Genomic DNA, 20,695 nt, shown 5'->3' on the forward strand with positions numbered 1-20,695 from the left:
AATATAACATAATAGAATAGAGTAGAACAGAATATATTAAAGTACAATAGAATAGAACAGAACACAATAGAATAGAGTAGAACAGAATATAATATAATAGAGTACAATAGAATAGAACACAATACAATAGAGTAGAACAGAATATAATAGAGTAGAATAGAACAGAACATAATAGAATATAACAAAGCAGAAGAGAGTAGAACCGAATAGAGTAGAATAGAATAGAGTAGAACCGAATAGAGTAGAATAGAAAAGAATATAACAAAGCAGAATAGAGTAGAACAGAATAGAATAACGCAGAATAGAGTAGAACGAATAGAATAGAACAAAGCAGAATAGAGTAGAACATAATATAACAAAGCAGAATAGAGTAGAACGAATAGAATAGAACAAAGCAGAATAGAGTAGAACAAAGCAGAATAGAACAAAGCAGAATAGAGTAGAACAGAGCAGAATAGAGTAGAACGAATAGAATAGAACAGAGCAGAATAGAGTAGAACGAATAGAATAGAACAAAGCAGAATAGAGTAGAACAGAATATAACAAAGCAGAAGAGAGTAGAACAGAATGGAATAGAATCGAGTAGAACAGAACAGAATAGAACAAAGCAGAATAGAGTAGAACAGAATAGAGTAGAACAGAATATAGTAGAACAGAATAGAGTAGAACGAATAGAACAAAGCCGAATAGAGTAGAACAGAATGGAACAGAATAGATTAGAATAGAATAGAATAGAGTAGAACAGAATGGAACAGAATAGATTAGAATAGAATAGAATAGAGTAGAACAGAATAGAGTAGAATAGATTAGAACAGAATAGAGTAGAACAGAATAGAACAAAGCAGAATAGAGTAGAATAGATTAGAATAGAATAGAGTAGAACAGAATAGAGTAGAACAGAATGGAACAGAATAGATTAGAACAGAATAGAATAGAGTAGAACAGAATAGAGTAGAATAGATTAGAATAGAATAGAATAGAGTAGAACAGAATAGAGTAGAACAGAATGGAACAGAATAGATTAGAACAGAATAGAATAGAGTAGAACAGAATAGAGTAGAATAGAATAGAATAGAGTAGAACAGAATAGAGTAGAATAGATTAGAATAGAATAGAATAGAATAGAGTAGAACAGAATAGAGTAGAACAGAATGGAACAGAATAGATTAGAACAGAATAGAATAGAGTAGAACAGAACAGAATAGAGTAGAATAGATTAGAACAGAATAGAATAGAGTAGAACAGAATAGAGTAGAATAGATTAGAATAGAATAGAATAGTGTAGAACAGAATAGAGTAGAATAGATTAGAATAGAATAGAATAGAGTAGAACAGAATAGAGTAGAATAGATTAGAATAGAATAGAATAGAACAAAGCAGAATAGAGTAGAACAGAATGGAACAGAATAGATTAGAATAGAACAGAATAGATTCGAGTAGAATAGAATCGAGTCCACCACTGTGAGTAGGGTACATGTCTTTAATCAGAACCTCCTGGGTTTGGGCTTATTCTATAACTGTTCACAACCAAGTCCACCCCAGTCCCTCTGTGTGTGTGTGTGTGTGTGTGTGTGTGTGTGTGTGTGTGTGTGTGTGTGTGTGTGTGTGTGTGTGTGTGTGTGTGTGTGTGTGTGTGTGTGTGTGTGTGTGTGTGTGTGTGTGTGTGTGTGTGTGTGTGTGTGTGTGTCAAGTCAAGAGTATTTGTCATCGCGCTGTGTTAAAGAAGCAGTGCGGCTTGGTTGGGTTGTGCTTCGGAGGACGCATGGCTTTCGACCTTCGTCTCTCCCGAGCCCGTACGGGAGTTGTAGCGATGAGACAAGATAGTAATTACTAGCGATTGGATACCACGAAAAATTGGGGAGAAAAGGGGATAAAATTTAAAAAAAAAAAAAAAAAAAAAAAAAGTATTTGTCATATGCACAGGACACGCTGTACAATAAAATACTTACTACAGGTTCACCAATCAACAATGCAACATATTTAAATGCTTAAAATCAAATTTTATTGGTCACATACACATGGTTAGCAGATGTTAATGGTCACATACACATGGTTAGCAGATGTTAATGCGAGTGTAGCGAAATGCTTGTGCTTCTAGTTCCGACCGTGCAGTAATATCTAACAAGTAATCTAACAATTTCACAACAACTACCTTATACACACAAGTGTAAAGCAATTTATATGTATATGTACATGTCAATATATGGATGAGCGATAGCCAAACGGCATACACAAGATGCAGTAGATGGTATAGAGTACAGTATATACATATGAGATGAGTAATGCAGGGTATGTAGGGTATGTAAACATTATATAAAGTGGCATTGTTTAAGTGACTAGTAATACATTTATTACATCCAATTATTAATTATTAAAGTCGCTAGAGATTGAGTCTGTATGTTGGCAGCAGCCACTCAATGTCAGTGATGGCTGTTTAACTTCTTTGGGCTAGGGGGCGGTATTTTCACGTCCGGATGAAAAGCGTGCCCAAAGTAAACTGCCTGCTACTCAGGCCCAGAAGCTAGGATATGCATATTATTAGTAGATTTGGATAGAAAACACTCTGAAGTTTCTAAAACTGTTTGAATAATGTCTGTGAGTATAACAGAACTGATTTGGCACAATCTGAGCACAATCCATCCAGGGAATTTATTTTTTTCAGGTCAATCTGTTTTCCTTTGCCTTTCTATGGCAAGCCCGTTTTAATATAAATATGCTTGCAGTTCCTATGGCTTCCACTAGATGTCAACAGTCTTTAGAAATTAGTTGATGTTTTTCCTTTGAGTAGTGAAGAAGTAGCCCTTTCCTTTCTGGGAGTCGAGCCTAGTGGACTCTTTTGTTTGGGGCGTGCGACCTGAAGCTCGCTCCACTTTGTTTTCGTCCGGTATTGAACACAGTTTATTCCATCTTAAATTTTAGCGATTATATATGTTTTAAAATACCTAAAGTTGGATTAGGAAAGTTGTTTGGACCAAGATTAGAGGTAATTTATTAGATAATCTGTAGTCATGTTGGAACCGGTGTTTTTCTGAATCAAACGCGCCAAATAAATTGACATTTTGGGGATATAACGACAGAATTAATCGAACAAAAGGACCATTTGTGATGTTTATGGGACATATTGGAGTGCCAACAGAAGAAGATCTTCAAAGGTAAGGCATGAGTTATATCGTTATTTCTGAGTTTTGTGTCGCGCCTGGCGGGTTGAAATATGATTGTCATGTGTTTGTATGATGGGGTCCTCAGATAATAGCATAGTTTGCTTTCGCCGTAAAGCCTTTTTGAAATCTGCCACAGTGGCTGGATTAACAAGAAGTTAAACTTTAATTTGGTGTATTGCACTTGTGATTGTATGAAAGTTAAATATTTCAAATAATTTTATTTGAATTTGGCGCTCTGCCATTTCACCGGATGTTGTCAAATCGATCCCGTTAACGGGATTTGATCCCTAAGAGGTTTTAGCAGTCTGATGGCCTTGAGATAGAAACTGTTTTTCAGTCTCTCGGTCCCAGCTTTGATGCACCTGTACTGACCTCGCCTTCTGGATGGTAGCGGGGTGAACAGGCAGTGGCTCGGGTGGTTGTTGTCCTTGATGATCTTTTTGTCCTTGCTGTGACATCGGGTGGTGTAGGTGTCCTGGAGGGCAGGTAGTTTGCCCCCGGTGATGCGTTGTGCAGACCTCACTACCCTCTGAAGAGCCTTACGGTTGTGGGCGGAGCAGTTGCCGTACCAGGCGGTGATACAGCCCGACAGGATGCTCTCGATTGTGCATCTGTAAAAGTTTGTGAGTGTTTTTGGTGACAAGCCACATTTCTTCAGCCTCCTGAGGTTGAAGAGGCGCTGCTGCGCCTTCTTCACAACGCTGTCTGTGTAGGTGGACCATTTCAGTTTGTCCGTGATGTGTACGCCGAGGAACTTAAAACTTTCCACCTTCTCCACTACTGTGCCGTCGATGTGGATAGGGGGGTGATCCCTCTGCTGTTTCCTGAAATCCACGATCATCTCCTTTGTTTTGTTGACATTGAGTGTGAGGTTATTTTCCTGACACCACACTCCGAGGGCCCTCACCTCCTTCCTGTAGGCTGTCTCGTCGTTGTTGGTAATCAAGCCTACCACTGTAGTGTCGTCTGCAAGCTTGATGATTGAGTTGAAGGCGTGCATGGCCACGCAGTCGTGGGTGAACAGGGAGTACAGGAAAGGGATGAGAACGCACCCTTGTGGGGCCCCAGTGTTGAGGATCAGCGGGGTGGAGATGTTGTTTCCTACCCTCACCACCTGGGGACAGCCCGTCAGAAAGTCCAGGACCCAGTTGCACAGGGCGGGGTCGAGACCCAGGGTCTCGAGCTTAATGATGAGTTTGGTGTTGAATGCTGAGCTGTAATCGATGAACAGCATTCCTTACATAGGTATTCCTCTTGTCCAGATGGGATAGGGCATTGTGCAGTGTGATTGCGATTGCGTCGTCTGTGGACCTATTGGGGCGGTAAGCAAATTGGAGTGAGTCTAGGGTGTCGGGTAGGGTGGAGGTGATGTGATCCTTGACTAGTCTCTCAAAACACTTCATGATGACGGAAGTGAGTGCTACGGGGCGATAGTTGTTTAGCTCAGTTACCATAGCTTTCTTGGGAACAGGAACAATGGTGGCCCTCTTGAAGCATGTGGGAACAGCAGACTGGGATAAGGATTGATTGAATATGTCCGTAAACACACCAGTCAGCTGGTCTGCGCATGCTCTGAGGATGCTGCTAGGGATGTCGTCTGGGCCGGCAGCCTTGCGAGGGTTAACAAGTTTAAATGTTTTACTCACGTTAGCTGCGGTGAAGGAGAGTCCGCAGGTTTTGGTAGCGGGCCGTGTCAGTGGCACTGTGTTGTCCTCAAATCGAGCAAAGAAGTTGTTTAGTCTGTCTGGGAGCAAGACATTGTGGTCTGCGACGGGGCTGGTTTTCTTTTTGTAATCCGTGATTGACTGTAGACTCTGCCACATACCTCTCATGTCTGAGCCGTTGAATTGCGACTCTACTTTGTCTCTGTATTGACGCTTAGCTTGTTTGATTGCCTTGCGGAGGGAATAGCTACACTGTTTGTATTCGGTCATGTTTCCGGTAGCCTTGCCATGATTAAAAGCAGTGGTTCGCGCGCTTTCAGTTTTGCACAAATGCTGCCATCAATCCACGGTTTCTGGTTGGGGAAGGTTTTAATATTCACCGTGGGTTCCACATCACCGATGCACTTGCTAATAAACTCGCTCACCGAGTCAGCGTATACATCAATGTTATGGTCTGAGGCTACCCGGAACATATCCCAGTCCACGTGATCTGAGCGCTGACCACAGGTTCACCTATCAACAATGTGACATAATAATGAAATGCTGACCACAGGTTCACCTATCAACAATTTAGTATTTTTTATTTTATTTAACCTTTACTTAACTAGGCAAGTCGGTTAAGAACAAACTGTTATTGACAATGACGGCCAAACCAGGACGACGCTGGGCCAGTTGTGCGCCGACCCCTAAGGGGACTCCCAACTATTATGTGACATAATAAAAATAGGAGTAAATACGTTAAGAATAATACAAAATAGCTCAATGGAATAAAAAATATAGTCAATTTAGAAGAGCAAACAAAAGTGAGGAATTACACAGAAATATACATTGACTATACATTAAAAACACATGAAATACACATTAAATAGCAAAGTTGAGAGGCAGCCTGCAAAATGCATGCCCTACCCAGCGTCGCCATCTTGCACTGTGTGTGTGTGTGTGTGTGTGTGTGTGTGTGTGGTGTGCATTCATCTGTGTGCGTTACAGCAGGTCTTGCTCCACCCAGACAGTCTTCTTCTGTTCCTCCTGGATTCTGTCTTTCACCACTCTGATGAGGTCATCAGGCCCAGCCCATTCCTCAGGCTCCAGACACGCATAGAGACACGGAACACTCTCCAGCTCTCGCTCTCTGCTCCGACACACTCTGACAAACTCCTCCTCACTGTCCACACGCAGGGGCAGCTTCCTGTTGGAGACAGAGGTCAGGGGTTAGAGGTGAGGGGTTAGGAACACTCTCCAGCTCTCTCTCTCTGCTCCGACACACTCTGACAAACTCCTCCTCACTGTCCACACGCAGGGGCAGCTTCCTGTTGGAGACAGAGGTCAGGGGTTAGAGGTGAGGGGTTAGGAACACTCTCCAGCTCTCTCTCTCTGCTCCGACACACTCTGACAAACTCCTCCTCACTGTCCACACGAAGAGGCAGCTTCCTGTTGGAGACAGAGGTCAGGGGTTAGAGGTGAGGGGTTAGGAACACTCTCCAGCTCTCTCTCTCTGCTCCGACACACTCTGACAAACTCCTCCTCACTGTCCACACGAAGAGGCAGCTTCCTGTTGGAGACAGAGGTCAGGGGTTAGAGGTGAGGGGTTAGGAACACTCTCCAGCTCTCTCTCTCTGCTCCGACACACTCTGACAAACTCCTCCTCACTGTCCACACGCAGGGGCAGCTTCCTGTTGGAGACAGAGGTCAGGGGTTAGAGGTGGGGGGTTAGGAACACTCTCCAGCTCTCTCTCTCTGCTCCGACACACTCTGACAAACTCCTCCTCACTGTCCACACGAAGAGGCAGCTTCCTGTTGGAGACAGAGGTCAGGGGTTAGAGGTGAGGGGTTAGGAACACTCTCCAGCTCTCTCTCTCTGCTCCGACACACTCTGACAAACTCCTCCTCACTGTCCACACGAAGAGGCAGCTTCCTGTTGGAGACAGAGGTCAGGGGTTAGAGGTGAGGGGTTAGGAACACTCTCCAGCTCTCTCTCTCTGCTCCGACACACTCTGACAAACTCCTCCTCACTGTCCACACGAAGAGGCAGCTTCCTGTTGGAGACAGAGGTCAGGGGTTAGAGGTGAGGGGTTAGGAACACTCTCCAGCTCTCTCTCTCTGCTCCGACACACTCTGACAAACTCCTCCTCACTGTCCACACGAAGAGGCAGCTTCCTGTTGGAGACAGAGGTCAGGGGTTAGAGGTGAGGGGTTAGGAACACTCTCCAGCTCTCTCTCTCTGCTCCGACACACTCTGACAAACTCCTCCTCACTGTCCACACGAAGAGGCAGCTTCCTGTTGGAGACAGAGGTCAGGGGTTAGAGGTGAGGGGTTAGGAACACTCTCCAGCTCTCTCTCTCTGCTCCGACACACTCTGACAAACTCCTCCTCACTGTCCACACGAAGAGGCAGCTTCCTGTTGGAGACAGAGGTCAGGGGTTAGAGGTGAGGGGTTAGGAACACTCTCCAGCTCTCTCTCTCTGCTCCGACACACTCTGACAAACTCCTCCTCACTGTCCACACGAAGAGGCAGCTTCCTGTTGGAGACAGAGGTCAGGGGTTAGAGGTCAGAGTACCTTAGCTTCCTGATGTTCTTGTCACAGATCTTGATGTGGATGATGATTGGGTAGATCTCTCTCCTCAGCAGGTCTTTAACACAGCTTACGTCAGCCTCCATCAAACAGTGTTTACCCTGCACACAACAGACCTTGGTTCAAATACTATTTCAAATATCTTAATTACATTCACATACATTTCCAAATGAACAAATTGAACAAGTAGTTGAATATTGGAATGTACTTGGAAATACACTTGGAAAGTATTGGCATATATTTGAAAATACTAAAATACACTGATTTAAATCCACAGGTTTCTGGAAGGCTTCCCATGTGCTCCCTCTCTAGAAAGGTGGTGACCCCTGAGTAATGATCTCCTGATCTCTAAACTGTCTTGTCACTCAGGTTTCTGGAAGGCTGCCCATGTGCTCCCTCTCTAGAAAGGTGGTGACCCCTGAGTAATGATCTCCTGATCTCTAAACTGTCTTGTCACTCAGGTTTCTGGAAGGCTGCCCATGTGCTCCCTCTCTAGAAAGGTGGTGACCCCTGAGTAATGATCTCCTGATCTCTAAACTGTCTTGTCACTCAGGTTTCTGGAAGGCTGCCCATGTGCTCCCTCTCTAGAAAGGTGTTGACCCCTGAGTAATGATCTCCTGATCTCTAAACTGTCTTGTCACTCAGGTTTCTGGAAGGCTGCCCATGTGCTCCCTCTCTAGAAAGGTGGCGACCCCTGAGTAATGATCTCCTGATCTCTAAACTGTCTTGTCACTCAGGTTTCTGAAAGGCTGCCCATGTGCTCCCTCTCTAGAAAGGTGGTGACCCCTGAGTAATGATCTCCTGATCTCTAAACTGTCTTGTCACTCAGGATTCTGGAAGGCTGCCCATGTGTTCCCTCTCTAGAAAGGTGGTGACCCCTGAGTAATGATCTCCTGATCTCTAAACTGTCTTGTCACTCAGGTTTCTGGAAGGCTGCCCATGTGCTCCCTCTAGAAAGGTGGTGACCCCTGAGTAATGATCTCCTGATCTCTAAACGGTCTTGTCACTCAGGTTTCTGGAAGGCTGCCCATGTGCTCCCTCTCTAGAAAGGTGTTGACCCCTGAGTAATGATCTCCTGATCTCTAAACGGTCTTGTCACTCAGGTTTCTGGAAGGCTGCCCATGTGCTCCCTCTCTAGAAAGGTGGTGACCCCTGAGTAATGATCTCCTGATCTCTAAACTGTCTTGTCACTCAGGTTTCTGGAAGGCTGCCCATGTGCTCCCTCTCTAGAAAGGTGTTGACCCCTGAGTAATGATCTCCTGATCACTAAACTGTCTTGTCACTCAGGTTTCTGGAAGGCTGCCCATGTGCTCCCTCTCTAGAAAGGTGGTGACCCCTGAGTAATGATCTCCTGATCTCTAAACTGTCTTGTCACTCAGGTTTCTGGAAGGCTGCCCATGTGTTCCCTCTCTAGAAAGGTGGTGACCCCTGAGTAATGATCTCCTGATCTCTAAACTGTCTTGTCACTCAGGTTTCTGGAAGGCTGCCCATGTGCTCCCTCTAGAAAGGTGGTGACCCCTGAGTAATGATCTCCTGATCTCTAAACTGTCTTGTCACTCAGGTTTCTGGAAGGCTGCCCATGTGCTCCCTCTCTAGAAAGGTGGTGACCCCTGAGTAATGATCTCCTGATCTCTAAACTGTCTTGTCACTCAGGTTTCTGGAAGGCTGCCCATGTGTTCCCTCTCTAGAAAGGTGGTGACCCCTGAGTAATGATCTCCTGATCTCGAAACTGTCTTGTCACTCAGGTTTCTGGAAGGCTGCCCATGTGCTCCCTCTAGAAAGGTGGTGACCCCTGAGTAATGATCTCCTGATCTCTAAACGGTCTTGTCACTCAGGTTTCTGGAAGGCTGCCCATGTGCTCCCTCTAGAAAGGTGGTGACCCCTGAGTAATGATCTCCTGATCTCTAAACGGTCTTGTCACTCAGGTTTCTGGAAGGCTGCCCATGTGCTCCCTCTCTAGAAAGGTGTTGACCCCTGAGTAATGATCTCCTGATCTCTAAACGGTCTTGTCACTCAGGTTTCTGGAAGGCTGCCCATGTGCTCCCTCTCTAGAAAGGTGTTGACCCCTGAGTAATGATCTCCTGATCTCTAAACGGTCTTGTCACTCAGGTTTCTGGAAGGCTGCCCATGTGCTCCCTCTCTAGAAAGGTGGTGACCCCTGAGTAATGATCTCCTGATCTCTAAACTGTCTTGTCACTCAGGTTTCTGGAAGGCTGCCCATGTGCTCCCTCTCTAGAAAGGTGTTGACCCCTGAGTAATGATCTCCTGGTCTCTAAACTGCCTTGTCACTCAGGTTTCTGGAAGGCTGCCCATGTGCTCCCTCTCTAGAAAGGTGGCGACCCCTGAGTAATGATCTCCTGATCTCTAAACTGTCTTGTCACTCAGGTTTCTGAAAGGCTGCCCATGTGCTCCCTCTCTAGAAAGGTGGTGACCCCTGAGTAATGATCTCCTGATCTCTAAACTGTCTTGTCACTCAGGTTTCTGGAAGGCTGCCCATGTGTTCCCTCTCTAGAAAGGTGGTGACCCCTGAGTAATGATCTCCTGATCTCTAAACTGTCTTGTCACTCAGGTTTCTGGAAGGCTGCCCATGTGCTCCCTCTAGAAAGGTGGTGACCCCTGAGTAATGATCTCCTGATCTCTAAACGGTCTTGTCACTCAGGTTTCTGGAAGGCTGCCCATGTGCTCCCTCTCTAGAAAGGTGTTGACCCCTGAGTAATGATCTCCTGATCTCTAAACGGTCTTGTCACTCAGGTTTCTGGAAGGCTGCCCATGTGCTCCCTCTCTAGAAAGGTGGTGACCCCTGAGTAATGATCTCCTGATCTCTAAACTGTCTTGTCACTCAGGTTTCTGGAAGGCTGCCCATGTGCTCCCTCTCTAGAAAGGTGTTGACCCCTGAGTAATGATCTCCTGATCTCTAAACTGTCTTGTCACTCAGGTTTCTGGAAGGCTGCCCATGTGCTCCCTCTCTAGAAAGGTGGTGACCCCTGAGTAATGATCTCCTGATCTCTAAACTGTCTTGTCACTCAGGTTTCTGGAAGGCTGCCCATGTGTTCCCTCTCTAGAAAGGTGGTGACCCCTGAGTAATGATCTCCTGATCTCTAAACTGTCTTGTCACTCAGGTTTCTGGAAGGCTGCCCATGTGCTCCCTCTAGAAAGGTGGTGACCCCTGAGTAATGATCTCCTGATCTCTAAACGGTCTTGTCACTCAGGTTTCTGGAAGGCTGCCCATGTGCTCCCTCTCTAGAAAGGTGTTGACCCCTGAGTAATGATCTCCTGATCTCTAAACGGTCTTGTCACTCAGGTTTCTGGAAGGCTGCCCATGTGCTCCCTCTCTAGAATGGTGGTGACCCCTGAGTAATGATCTCCTGATCTCTAAACTGTCTTGTCACTCAGGTTTCTGGAAGGCTGCCCATGTGCTCCCTCTCTAGAAAGGTGTTGACCCCTGAGTAATGATCTCCTGGTCTCTAAACTGCCTTGTCACTCAGGTTTCTGGAAGGCTGCCCATGTGCTCCCTCTCTAGAAAGGTGGTGACCCCTGAGTAATGATCTCCTGATCTCTAAACGGTCTTGTCACTCAGGTTTCTGGAAGGCTGCCCATGTGCTCCCTCTCTAGAAAGGTGGCGACCCCTGAGTAATGATCTCCTGATCTCTAAACTGTCTTGTCACTCAGGTTTCTGAAAGGCTGCCCATGTGCTCCCTCTCTAGAAAGGTGGTGACCCCTGAGTAATGATCTCCTGATCTCTAAACTGTCTTGTCACTCAGGTTTCTGGAAGGCTGCCCATGTGCTCCCTCTCTAGAAAGGTGGTGACCCCTGAGTAATGATCTCCTGATCTCTAAACTGTCTTGTCACTCAGGTTTCTGGAAGGCTGCCCATGTGCTCCCTCTCTAGAAAGGTGGTGACCCCTGAGTAATGATCTCCTGATCTCTAAACTGTCTTGTCACTCAGGTTTCTGGAAGGCTGCCCATGTGCTCCCTCTCTAGAAAGGTGTTGACCCCTGAGTAATGATCTCCTGATCTCTAAACTGTCTTGTCACTCAGGTTTCTGGAAGGCTGCCCATGTGCTCCCTCTCTAGAAAGGTGGCGACCCCTGAGTAATGATCTCCTGATCTCTAAACTGTCTTGTCACTCAGGTTTCTGAAAGGCTGCCCATGTGCTCCCTCTCTAGAAAGGTGGTGACCCCTGAGTAATGATCTCCTGATCTCTAAACTGTCTTGTCACTCAGGTTTCTGGAAGGCTGCCCATGTGTTCCCTCTCTAGAAAGGTGGTGACCCCTGAGTAATGATCTCCTGATCTCTAAACTGTCTTGTCACTCAGGTTTCTGGAAGGCTGCCCATGTGCTCCCTCTAGAAAGGTGGTGACCCCTGAGTAATGATCTCCTGATCTCTAAACGGTCTTGTCACTCAGGTTTCTGGAAGGCTGCCCATGTGCTCCCTCTCTAGAAAGGTGTTGACCCCTGAGTAATGATCTCCTGATCTCTAAACGGTCTTGTCACTCAGGTTTCTGGAAGGCTGCCCATGTGCTCCCTCTCTAGAAAGGTGGTGACCCCTGAGTAATGATCTCCTGATCTCTAAACTGTCTTGTCACTCAGGTTTCTGGAAGGCTGCCCATGTGCTCCCTCTCTAGAAAGGTGTTGACCCCTGAGTAATGATCTCCTGATCTCTAAACTGTCTTGTCACTCAGGTTTCTGGAAGGCTGCCCATGTGCTCCCTCTCTAGAAAGGTGGTGACCCCTGAGTAATGATCTCCTGATCTCTAAACTGTCTTGTCACTCAGGTTTCTGGAAGGCTGCCCATGTGTTCCCTCTCTAGAAAGGTGGTGACCCCTGAGTAATGATCTCCTGATCTCTAAACTGTCTTGTCACTCAGGTTTCTGGAAGGCTGCCCATGTGCTCCCTCTAGAAAGGTGGTGACCCCTGAGTAATGATCTCCTGATCTCTAAACGGTCTTGTCACTCAGGTTTCTGGAAGGCTGCCCATGTGCTCCCTCTCTAGAAAGGTGTTGACCCCTGAGTAATGATCTCCTGATCTCTAAACGGTCTTGTCACTCAGGTTTCTGGAAGGCTGCCCATGTGCTCCCTCTCTAGAAAGGTGGTGACCCCTGAGTAATGATCTCCTGATCTCTAAACTGTCTTGTCACTCAGGTTTCTGGAAGGCTGCCCATGTGCTCCCTCTCTAGAAAGGTGTTGACCCCTGAGTAATGATCTCCTGGTCTCTAAACTGCCTTGTCACTCAGGTTTCTGGAAGGCTGCCCATGTGCTCCCTCTCTAGAAAGGTGGTGACCCCTGAGTAATGATCTCCTGATCTCTAAACGGTCTTGTCACTCAGGTTTCTGGAAGGCTGCCCATGTGCTCCCTCTCTAGAAAGGTGGTGACCCCTGAGTAATGATCTCCTGATCTCTAAACTGTCTTGTCACTCAGGTTTCTGGAAGGCTGCCCATGTGCTCCCTCTCTAGAAAGGTGTTGACCCCTGAGTAATGATCTCCTGATCTCTAAACTGTCTTGTCACTCAGGTTTCTGGAAGGCTGCCCATGTGCTCCCTCTCTAGAAAGGTGGCGACCCCTGAGTAATGATCTCCTGATCTCTAAACTGTCTTCTCACTCAGGTTTCTGGAAGGCTGCCCATGTGCTCCCTCTCTAGAAAGGTGGTGACCCCTGAGTAATGATCTCCTGATCTCTAAACTGTCTTGTCACTCAGGTTTCTGGAAGGCTGCCCATGTGCTCCCTCTCTAGAAAGGTGTTGACCCCTGAGTAATGATCTCCTGATCTCTAAACTGTCTTGTCACTCAGGTTTCTGGAAGGCTGCCCATGTGCTCCCTCTCTAGAAAGGTGGCGACCCCTGAGTAATGATCTCCTGATCTCTAAACTGTCTTCTCACTCAGGTTTCTGGAAGCCTGCCCATGTGCTCCCTCTCTAGAAAGGTGGCGACCCCTGAGTAATGATCTCCTGATCTCTAAACGGTCTTGTCACTCAGGTTTCTGGAAGGCTGCCCATGTGCTCCCTCTCTAGAAAGGTGTTGACCCCTGAGTAATGATCTCCTGATCTCTAAACTGTCTTGTCACTCAGGTTTCTGGAAGGCTGCCCATGTGCTCCCTCTCTAGAAAGGTGGCGACCCCTGAGTAATGATCTCCTGATCTCTAAACTGTCTTGTCACTCAGGTTTCTGGAAGGCTGCCCATGTGCTCCCTCTCTAGAAAGGTGGTGACCCCTGAGTAATGATCTCCTGATCTCTAAACGGTCTTGTCACTCAGGTTTCTGGAAGGCTGCCCATGTGTTCCCTCTCTAGAAAGGTGGTGACACCTGAGTAATGATCTCCTGATCTCTAAACTGTCTTGTCACTCAGGTTTCTGGAAGGCTGCCCATGTGCTCCCTCTAGAAAGGTGGTGACCCCTGAGTAATGATCTCCTGATCCCTAAACTGTCTTGTCACTCAGGTTTCTGGAAGGCTGCCCATGTGCTCCCTCTCTAGAAAGGTGGCGACCCCTGAGTAATGATCTCCTGATCTCTAAACTGTCTTGTCACTCAGGTTTCTGGAAGGCTGCCCATGTGCTCCCTCTCTTGAAAGGTGATGACCCCTGAGTAATGATCTCCTGATCTCTAAACTGCCTTGTCACTCAGGTTTCTGGAAGGCTGCCCATGTGCTCCCTCTCTAGAAAGGTGTTGACCCCTGAGTAATGATCTCCTGATCTCTAAACTGTCTTGTCACTCAGGTTTCTGGAAGGCTGCCCATGTGCTCCCTCTCTAGAAAGGTGGTGACCCTGAGTAATGATCTCCTGATCTCTAAACGGTCTTGTCACTCAGGTTTCTGGAAGGCTGCCCATGTGCTCCCTCTCTAGAAAGGTGGTGACCCCTGAGTAATGATCTCCTGATCTCTAAACGGTCTTGTCACTCAGGTTTCTGGAAGGCTGCCCATGTGCTCCCTCTCTAGAAAGGTGTTGACCCCTGAGTAATGATCTCCTGATCTCTAAACTGTCTTGTCACTCAGGTTTCTGGAAGGCTGCCCATGTGCTCCCTCTCTAGAAAGGTGGCGACCCCTGAGTAATGATCTCCTGATCTCTAAACTGTCTTGTCACTCAGGTTTCTGGAAGCCTGCCCATGTGCTCCCTCTCTAGAAAGGTGGCGACCCCTGAGTAATGATCTCCTGATCTCTAAACGGTCTTGTCACTCAGGTTTCTGGAAGGCTGCCCATGTGCTCCCTCTCTAGAAAGGTGTTGACCCCTGAGTAATGATCTCCTGATCTCTAAACTGTCTTGTCACTCAGGTTTCTGGAAGGCTGCCCATGTGCTCCCTCTCTAGAAAGGTGGCGACCCCTGAGTAATGATCTCCTGATCTCTAAACTGTCTTGACACTCAGGTTTCTGGAAGGCTGCCCATGTGCTCCCTCTCTAGAAAGGTGGTGACCCCTGAGTAATGATCTCCTGATCTCTAAACGGTCTTGTCACTCAGGTTTCTGGAAGGCTGCCCATGTGTTCCCTCTCTAGAAAGGTGGTGACACCTGAGTAATGATCTCCTGATCTCTAAACTGTCTTGTCACTCAGGTTTCTGGAAGGCTGCCCATGTGCTCCCTCTAGAAAGGTGGTGACCCCTGAGTAATGATCTCCTGATCCCTAAACTGTCTTGTCACTCAGGTTTCTGGAAGGCTGCCCATGTGCTCCCTCTCTAGAAAGGTGGCGACCCCTGAGTAATGATCTCCTGATCTCTAAACTGTCTTGTCACTCAGGTTTCTGGAAGGCTGCCCATGTGCTCCCTCTCTTGAAAGGTGATGACCCCTGAGTAATGATCTCCTGATCTCTAAACTGCCTTGTCACTCAGGTTTCTGGAAGGCTGCCCATGTGCTCCCTCTCTAGAAAGGTGTTGACCCCTGAGTAATGATCTCCTGATCTCTAAACTGTCTTGTCACTCAGGTTTCTGGAAGGCTGCCCATGTGCTCCCTCTCTAGAAAGGTGGTGACCCTGAGTAATGATCTCCTGATCTCTAAACGGTCTTGTCACTCAGGTTTCTGGAAGGCTGCCCATGTGCTCCCTCTCTAGAAAGGTGGTGACCCCTGAGTAATGATCTCCTGATCTCTAAACGGTCTTGTCACTCAGGTTTCTGGAAGGCTGCCCATGTGCTCCCTCTCTAGAAAGGTGGTGACCCCTGAGTAATGATCTCCTGATCTCTAAACGGTCTTGTCACTCAGGTTTCTGGAAGGCTGCCCATGTGTTCCCTCTCTAGAAAGGTGGTGACACCTGAGTAATGATCTCCTGATCTCTAAACTGTCTTGTCACTCAGGTTTCTGGAAGGCTGCCCATGTGCTCCCTCTCTAGAAAGGTGTTGACCCCTGAGTAATGATCTCCTGATCTCTAAACTGTCTTGTCACTCAGGTTTCTGGAAGGCTGCCCATGTGCTCCCTCTCTAGAAAGGTGGTGACCCTGAGTAATGATCTCCTGATCTCTAAACGGTCTTGTCACTCAGGTTTCTGGAAGGCTGCCCATGTGCTCCCTCTCTAGAAAGGTGTTGACCCCTGAGTAATGATCTCCTGATCTCTAAACGGTCTTGTCACTCAGGTTTCTGGAAGGCTGCCCATGTGCTCCCTCTCTAGAAAGGTGGTGACCCCTGAGTAATGATCTCCTGATCTCTAAACGGTCTTGTCACTCAGGTTTCTGGAAGGCTGCCCATGTGCTCCCTCTCTAGAAAGGTGGTGACACCTGAGTAATGATCTCCTGATCTCTAAACTGTCTTGTCACTCAGGTTTCTGGAAGGCTGCCCATGTGCTCCCTCTCTAGAAAGGTGGCGACCCCTGAGTAATGATCTCCTGATCTCTAAACTGTCTTGTCACTCAGGTTTCTGGAAGGCTGCCTATGTGCTCCCTCTCTAGAAAGGTGATGACCCCTGAGTAATGATATCCTGGTCTCTAAACTGCCTTGTCACTCAGGTTTCTGGAAGGCTGCCCATGTGCTCCCTCTCTAGAAAGGTGTTGACCCCTGAGTAATGATCTCCTGATCTCTAAACTGTCTTGTCACTCAGGTTTCTGGAAGGCTGCCCATGTGCTCCCTCTCTAGAAAGGTGATGACCCCTAAGTAATGATCTCCTGATCTCTAAACTGTCTTGTCACTCAGGTTTCTGGAAGGCTGCCCATGTGCTCCCTCTCTAGAAAGGTGGCGACCCCTGAGTAATGATCTCCTTATCACTAAATTGTCTTGTCACTCAGGTTTCTGGAAGGCTGCCCATGTGCTCCCTCTCTAGAAAGGTGGTGACCCCTGAGTAATGATCTCCTGATCTCTAAACTGTCTTCTCACTCAGGTTTCTGGAAGGATGCCCATGTGCTCCCTCTCTAGAAAGGTGGCGACCCCTGAGTAATGATCTCCTGATCTCTAAACTGTCTTGTCACTCAGGTTTCTGGAAGCCTGCCCATGTGCTCCCTCTCTAGAAAGGTGGCGACCCCTGAGTAATGATCTCCTGATCTCTAAACGGTCTTGTCACTCAGGTTTCTGGAAGGCTGCCCATGTGCTCCCTCTCTAGAAAGGTGTTGACCCCTGAGTAATGATCTCCTGATCTCTAAACTGTCTTGTCACTCAGGTTTCTGGAAGGCTGCCCATGTGCTCCCTCTCTAGAAAGGTGGCGACCCCTGAGTAATGATCTCCTGATCTCTAAACTGTCTTGTCACTCAGGTTTCTGGAAGGCTGCCCATGTGCTCCCTCTCTAGAAAGGTGGTGACCCCTGAGTAATGATCTCCTGATCTCTAAACGGTCTTGTCACTCAGGTTTCTGGAAGGCTGCCCATGTGTTCCCTCTCTAGAAAGGTGGTGACACCTGAGTAATGATCTCCTGATCTCTAAACTGTCTTGTCACTCAGGTTTCTGGAAGGCTGCCCATGTGCTCCCTCTAGAAAGGTGGTGACCCCTGAGTAATGTTCTCCTGATCCCTAAACTGTCTTGTCACTCAGGTTTCTGGAAGGCTGCCCATGTGCTCCCTCTCTAGAAAGGTGGCGACCCCTGAGTAATGATCTCCTGATCTCTAAACTGTCTTGTCACTCAGGTTTCTGGAAGGCTGCCCATGTGCTCCCTCTCTTGAAAGGTGATGACCCCTGAGTAATGATCTCCTGATCTCTAAACTGCCTTGTCACTCAGGTTTCTGGAAGGCTGCCCATGTGCTCCCTCTCTAGAAAGGTGTTGACCCCTGAGTAATGATCTCCTGATCTCTAAACTGTCTTGTCACTCAGGTTTCTGGAAGGCTGCCCATGTGCTCCCTCTCTAGAAAGGTGGTGACCCCTGAGTAATGATCTCCTGATCTCTAAACGGTCTTGTCACTCAGGTTTCTGGAAGGCTGCCCATGTGCTCCCTCTCTAGAAAGGTGGTGACCCCTGAGTAATGATCTCCTGATCTCTAAACGGTCTTGTCACTCAGGTTTCTGGAAGGCTGCCCATGTGCTCCCTCTCTAGAAAGGTGTTGACCCCTGAGTAATGATCTCCTGATCTCTAAACTGTCTTGTCACTCAGGTTTCTGGAAGGCTGCCCATGTGCTCCCTCTCTAGAAAGGTGGTGACCCCTGAGTAATGATCTCCTGATCTCTAAACGGTCTTGTCACTCAGGTTTCTGGAAGGCTGCCCATGTGCTCCCTCTCTAGAAAGGTGGCGACCCCTGAGTAATGATCTCCTGATCCCTAAACGGTCTTGACACTCAGGTTTCTGGAAGGCTACCCATGTGCTCCCTCTCTAGAAAGGTGTTGACCCCTGAGTAATGATCTCCTGATCTCTAAACTGTCTTGTCACTCAGGTTTCTGGAAGGCTGCCCATGTGCTCCCTCTCTAGAAAGGTGGCGACCCCTGAGTAATGATCTCCTGATCTCTAAACGGTCTTGTCACTCAGGTTTCTGGAAGGCTGCCCATGTGCTCCCTCTCTAGAAAGGTGTTGACCCCTGAGTAATGATCTCCTGATCTCTAAACTGTCTTGTCACTCAGGTTTCTGGAAGGCTGCCCATGTGCTCCCTCTCTAGAAAGGTGTTGACCCCTGAGTAATGATCTCCTGATCTCTAAACTGTCTTGTCACTCAGGTTTCTGGAAGGCTGCCCATGTGCTCCCTCTCTAGAAGGGTGGTGACCCCTGAGTAATGATCTCCTGATCTCTAAACGGTCTTGTCACTCAGGTTTCTGGAAGGCTGCCCATGTGCTCCCTCTCTAGAAAGGTGTTGACCTCTGAGTAATGATCTCCTGATCTCTAAACTGTCTTGTCACTCAGGTTTCTGGAAGGCTGCCCATGTGCTCCCTCTCTAGAAAGGTGGTGACCCCTGAGTAATGATCTCCTGATCTCTAAACGGTCTTGTCACTCAGGTTTCTGGAAGGCTGCCCATGTGCTCCCTCTCTAGAAAGGTGTTGACCCCTGAGTAATGATCTCCTGATCTCTAAACTGTCTTGTCACTCAGGTTTCTGGAAGGCTGCCCATGTGCTCCCTCTCTAGAAAGGTGGCGACCCCTGAGTAATGATCTCCTGATCTCTAAACTGTCTTGTCACTCAGGTTTCTGGAAGGCTGCCCATGTGCTCCCTCTCTAGAAAGGTGGTGACCCCTGAGTAATGATCTCCTGATCTCTAAACGGTCTTGTCACTCAGGTTTCTGGAAGGCTGCCCATGTGTTCCCTCTCTAGAAAGGTGGTGACACCTGAGTAATGATCTCCTGATCTCTAAACTGTCTTGTCACTCAGGTTTCTGGAAGGCTGCCCATGTGCTCCCTCTAGAAAGGTGGTGACCCCTGAGTAATGATCTCCTGATCCCTAAACTGTCTTGTCACTCAGGTTTCTGGAAGGCTGCCCATGTGCTCCCTCTCTAGAAAGGTGGCGACCCCTGAGTAATGATCTCCTGATCTCTAAACTGTCTTGTCACTCAGGTTTCTGGAAGGCTGCCCATGTGCTCCCTCTCTTGAAAGGTGATGACCCCTGAGTAATGATCTCCTGATCTCTAAACTGCCTTGTCACTCAGGTTTCTGGAAGGCTGCCCATGTGCTCCCTCTCTAGAAAGGTGTTGACCCCTGAGTAATGATCTCCTGATCTCTAAACTGTCTTGTCACTCAGGTTTCTGGAAGGCTGCCCATGTGCTCCCTCTCTAGAAAGGTGGTGACCCTGAGTAATGATCTCCTGATCTCTAAACGGTCTTGTCACTCAGGTTTCTGGAAGGCTGCCCATGTGCTCCCTCTCTAGAAAGGTGGTGACCCCTGAGTAATGATCTCCTGATCTCTAAACGGTCTTGTCACTCAGGTTTCTGGAAGGCTGCCCATGTGCTCCCTCTCTAGAAAGGTGGTGACCCCTGAGTAATGATCTCCTGATCTCTAAACGGTCTTGTCACTCAGGTTTCTGGAAGGCTGCCCATGTGTTCCCTCTCTAGAAAGGTGGTGACACCTGAGTAATGATCTCCTGATCTCTAAACTGTCTTGTCACTCAGGTTTCTGGAAGGCTGCCCATGTGCTCCCTCTCTAGAAAGGTGTTGACCCCTGAGTAATGATCTCCTGATCTCTAAACTGTCTTGTCACTCAGGTTTCTGGAAGGCTGCCCATGTGCTCCCTCTCTAGAAAGGTGGTGACCCTGAGTAATGATCTCCTGATCTCTAAACGGTTTTGTCACTCAGGTTTCTGGAAGGCTGCCCATGTGCTCCCTCTCTAGAAAGGTGTTGACCCCTGAGTAATGATCTCCTGATCTCTAAACGGTCTTGTCACTCAGGTTTCTGGAAGGCTGCCCATGTGCTCCCTCTCTAGAAAGGTGGTGACCCCTGAGTAATGATCTCCTGATCTCTAAACGGTCTTGTCACTCAGGTTTCTGGAAGGCTGCCCATGTGCTCCCTCTCTAGAAAGGTGGTGACACCTGAGTAATGATCTCCTGATCTCTAAACTGTCTTGTCACTCAGGTTTCTGGAAGGCTGCCCATGTGCTCCCTCTCTAGAAAGGTGGCGACCCCTGAGTAATGATCTCCTGATCTCTAAACTGTCTTGTCACTCAGGTTTCTGGAAGGCTGCCTATGTGCTCCCTCTCTAGAAAGGTGATGACCCCTGAGTAATGATATCCTGGTCTCTAAACTGCCTTGTCACTCAGGTTTCTGGAAGGCTGCCCATGTGCTCCCTCTCTAGAAAGGTGTTGACCCCTGAGTAATGATCTCCTGATCTCTAAACTGTCTTGTCACTCAGGTTTCTGGAAGGCTGCCCATGTGCTCCCTCTCTAGAAAGGTGATGACCCCTAAGTAATGATCTCCTGATCTCTAAACTGTCTTGTCACTCAGGTTTCTGGAAGGCTGCCCATGTGCTCCCTCTCTAGAAAGGTGGCGACCCCTGAGTAATGATCTCCTTATCACTAAATTG

The 20,695-nt window shown here is 47.6% G+C and overlaps 1 protein-coding gene across 3 annotated transcripts in view; it reads right to left on the reverse strand.

Moving 5' to 3' along the window:
• Positions 1–4,754: 4,754 nt before the first annotated feature.
• Positions 4,755–20,695, reverse strand: part of card11 (caspase recruitment domain family, member 11) — a 259,869-nt gene continuing 243,928 nt past the window's right edge. Inside the window, exons 27-28 of one of the 3 annotated variants that reach the window (XM_071390369.1) lie at positions 7,382–7,497; positions 4,755–6,011 (exon numbers count right to left, since the gene is read on the reverse strand). In XM_071390369.1, the coding sequence (XP_071246470.1) occupies positions 5,807–6,011; positions 7,382–7,497 (321 nt within the window). In that variant the 3' untranslated portion in view covers positions 4,755–5,806. Of the gene's footprint in view, positions 6,012–6,039; positions 6,496–6,526; positions 7,343–7,381; positions 7,498–20,695 lie in introns of those variants that run through there. The other 2 variants (XM_071390373.1, XM_071390381.1) reach the window with 2 other exon arrangements.

The sequence above is a fragment of the Salvelinus alpinus genome, chromosome 1 (assembly GCF_045679555.1).
Source record: "Salvelinus alpinus chromosome 1, SLU_Salpinus.1, whole genome shotgun sequence".
Lineage (NCBI taxonomy): Eukaryota > Metazoa > Chordata > Actinopteri > Salmoniformes > Salmonidae > Salvelinus > Salvelinus alpinus.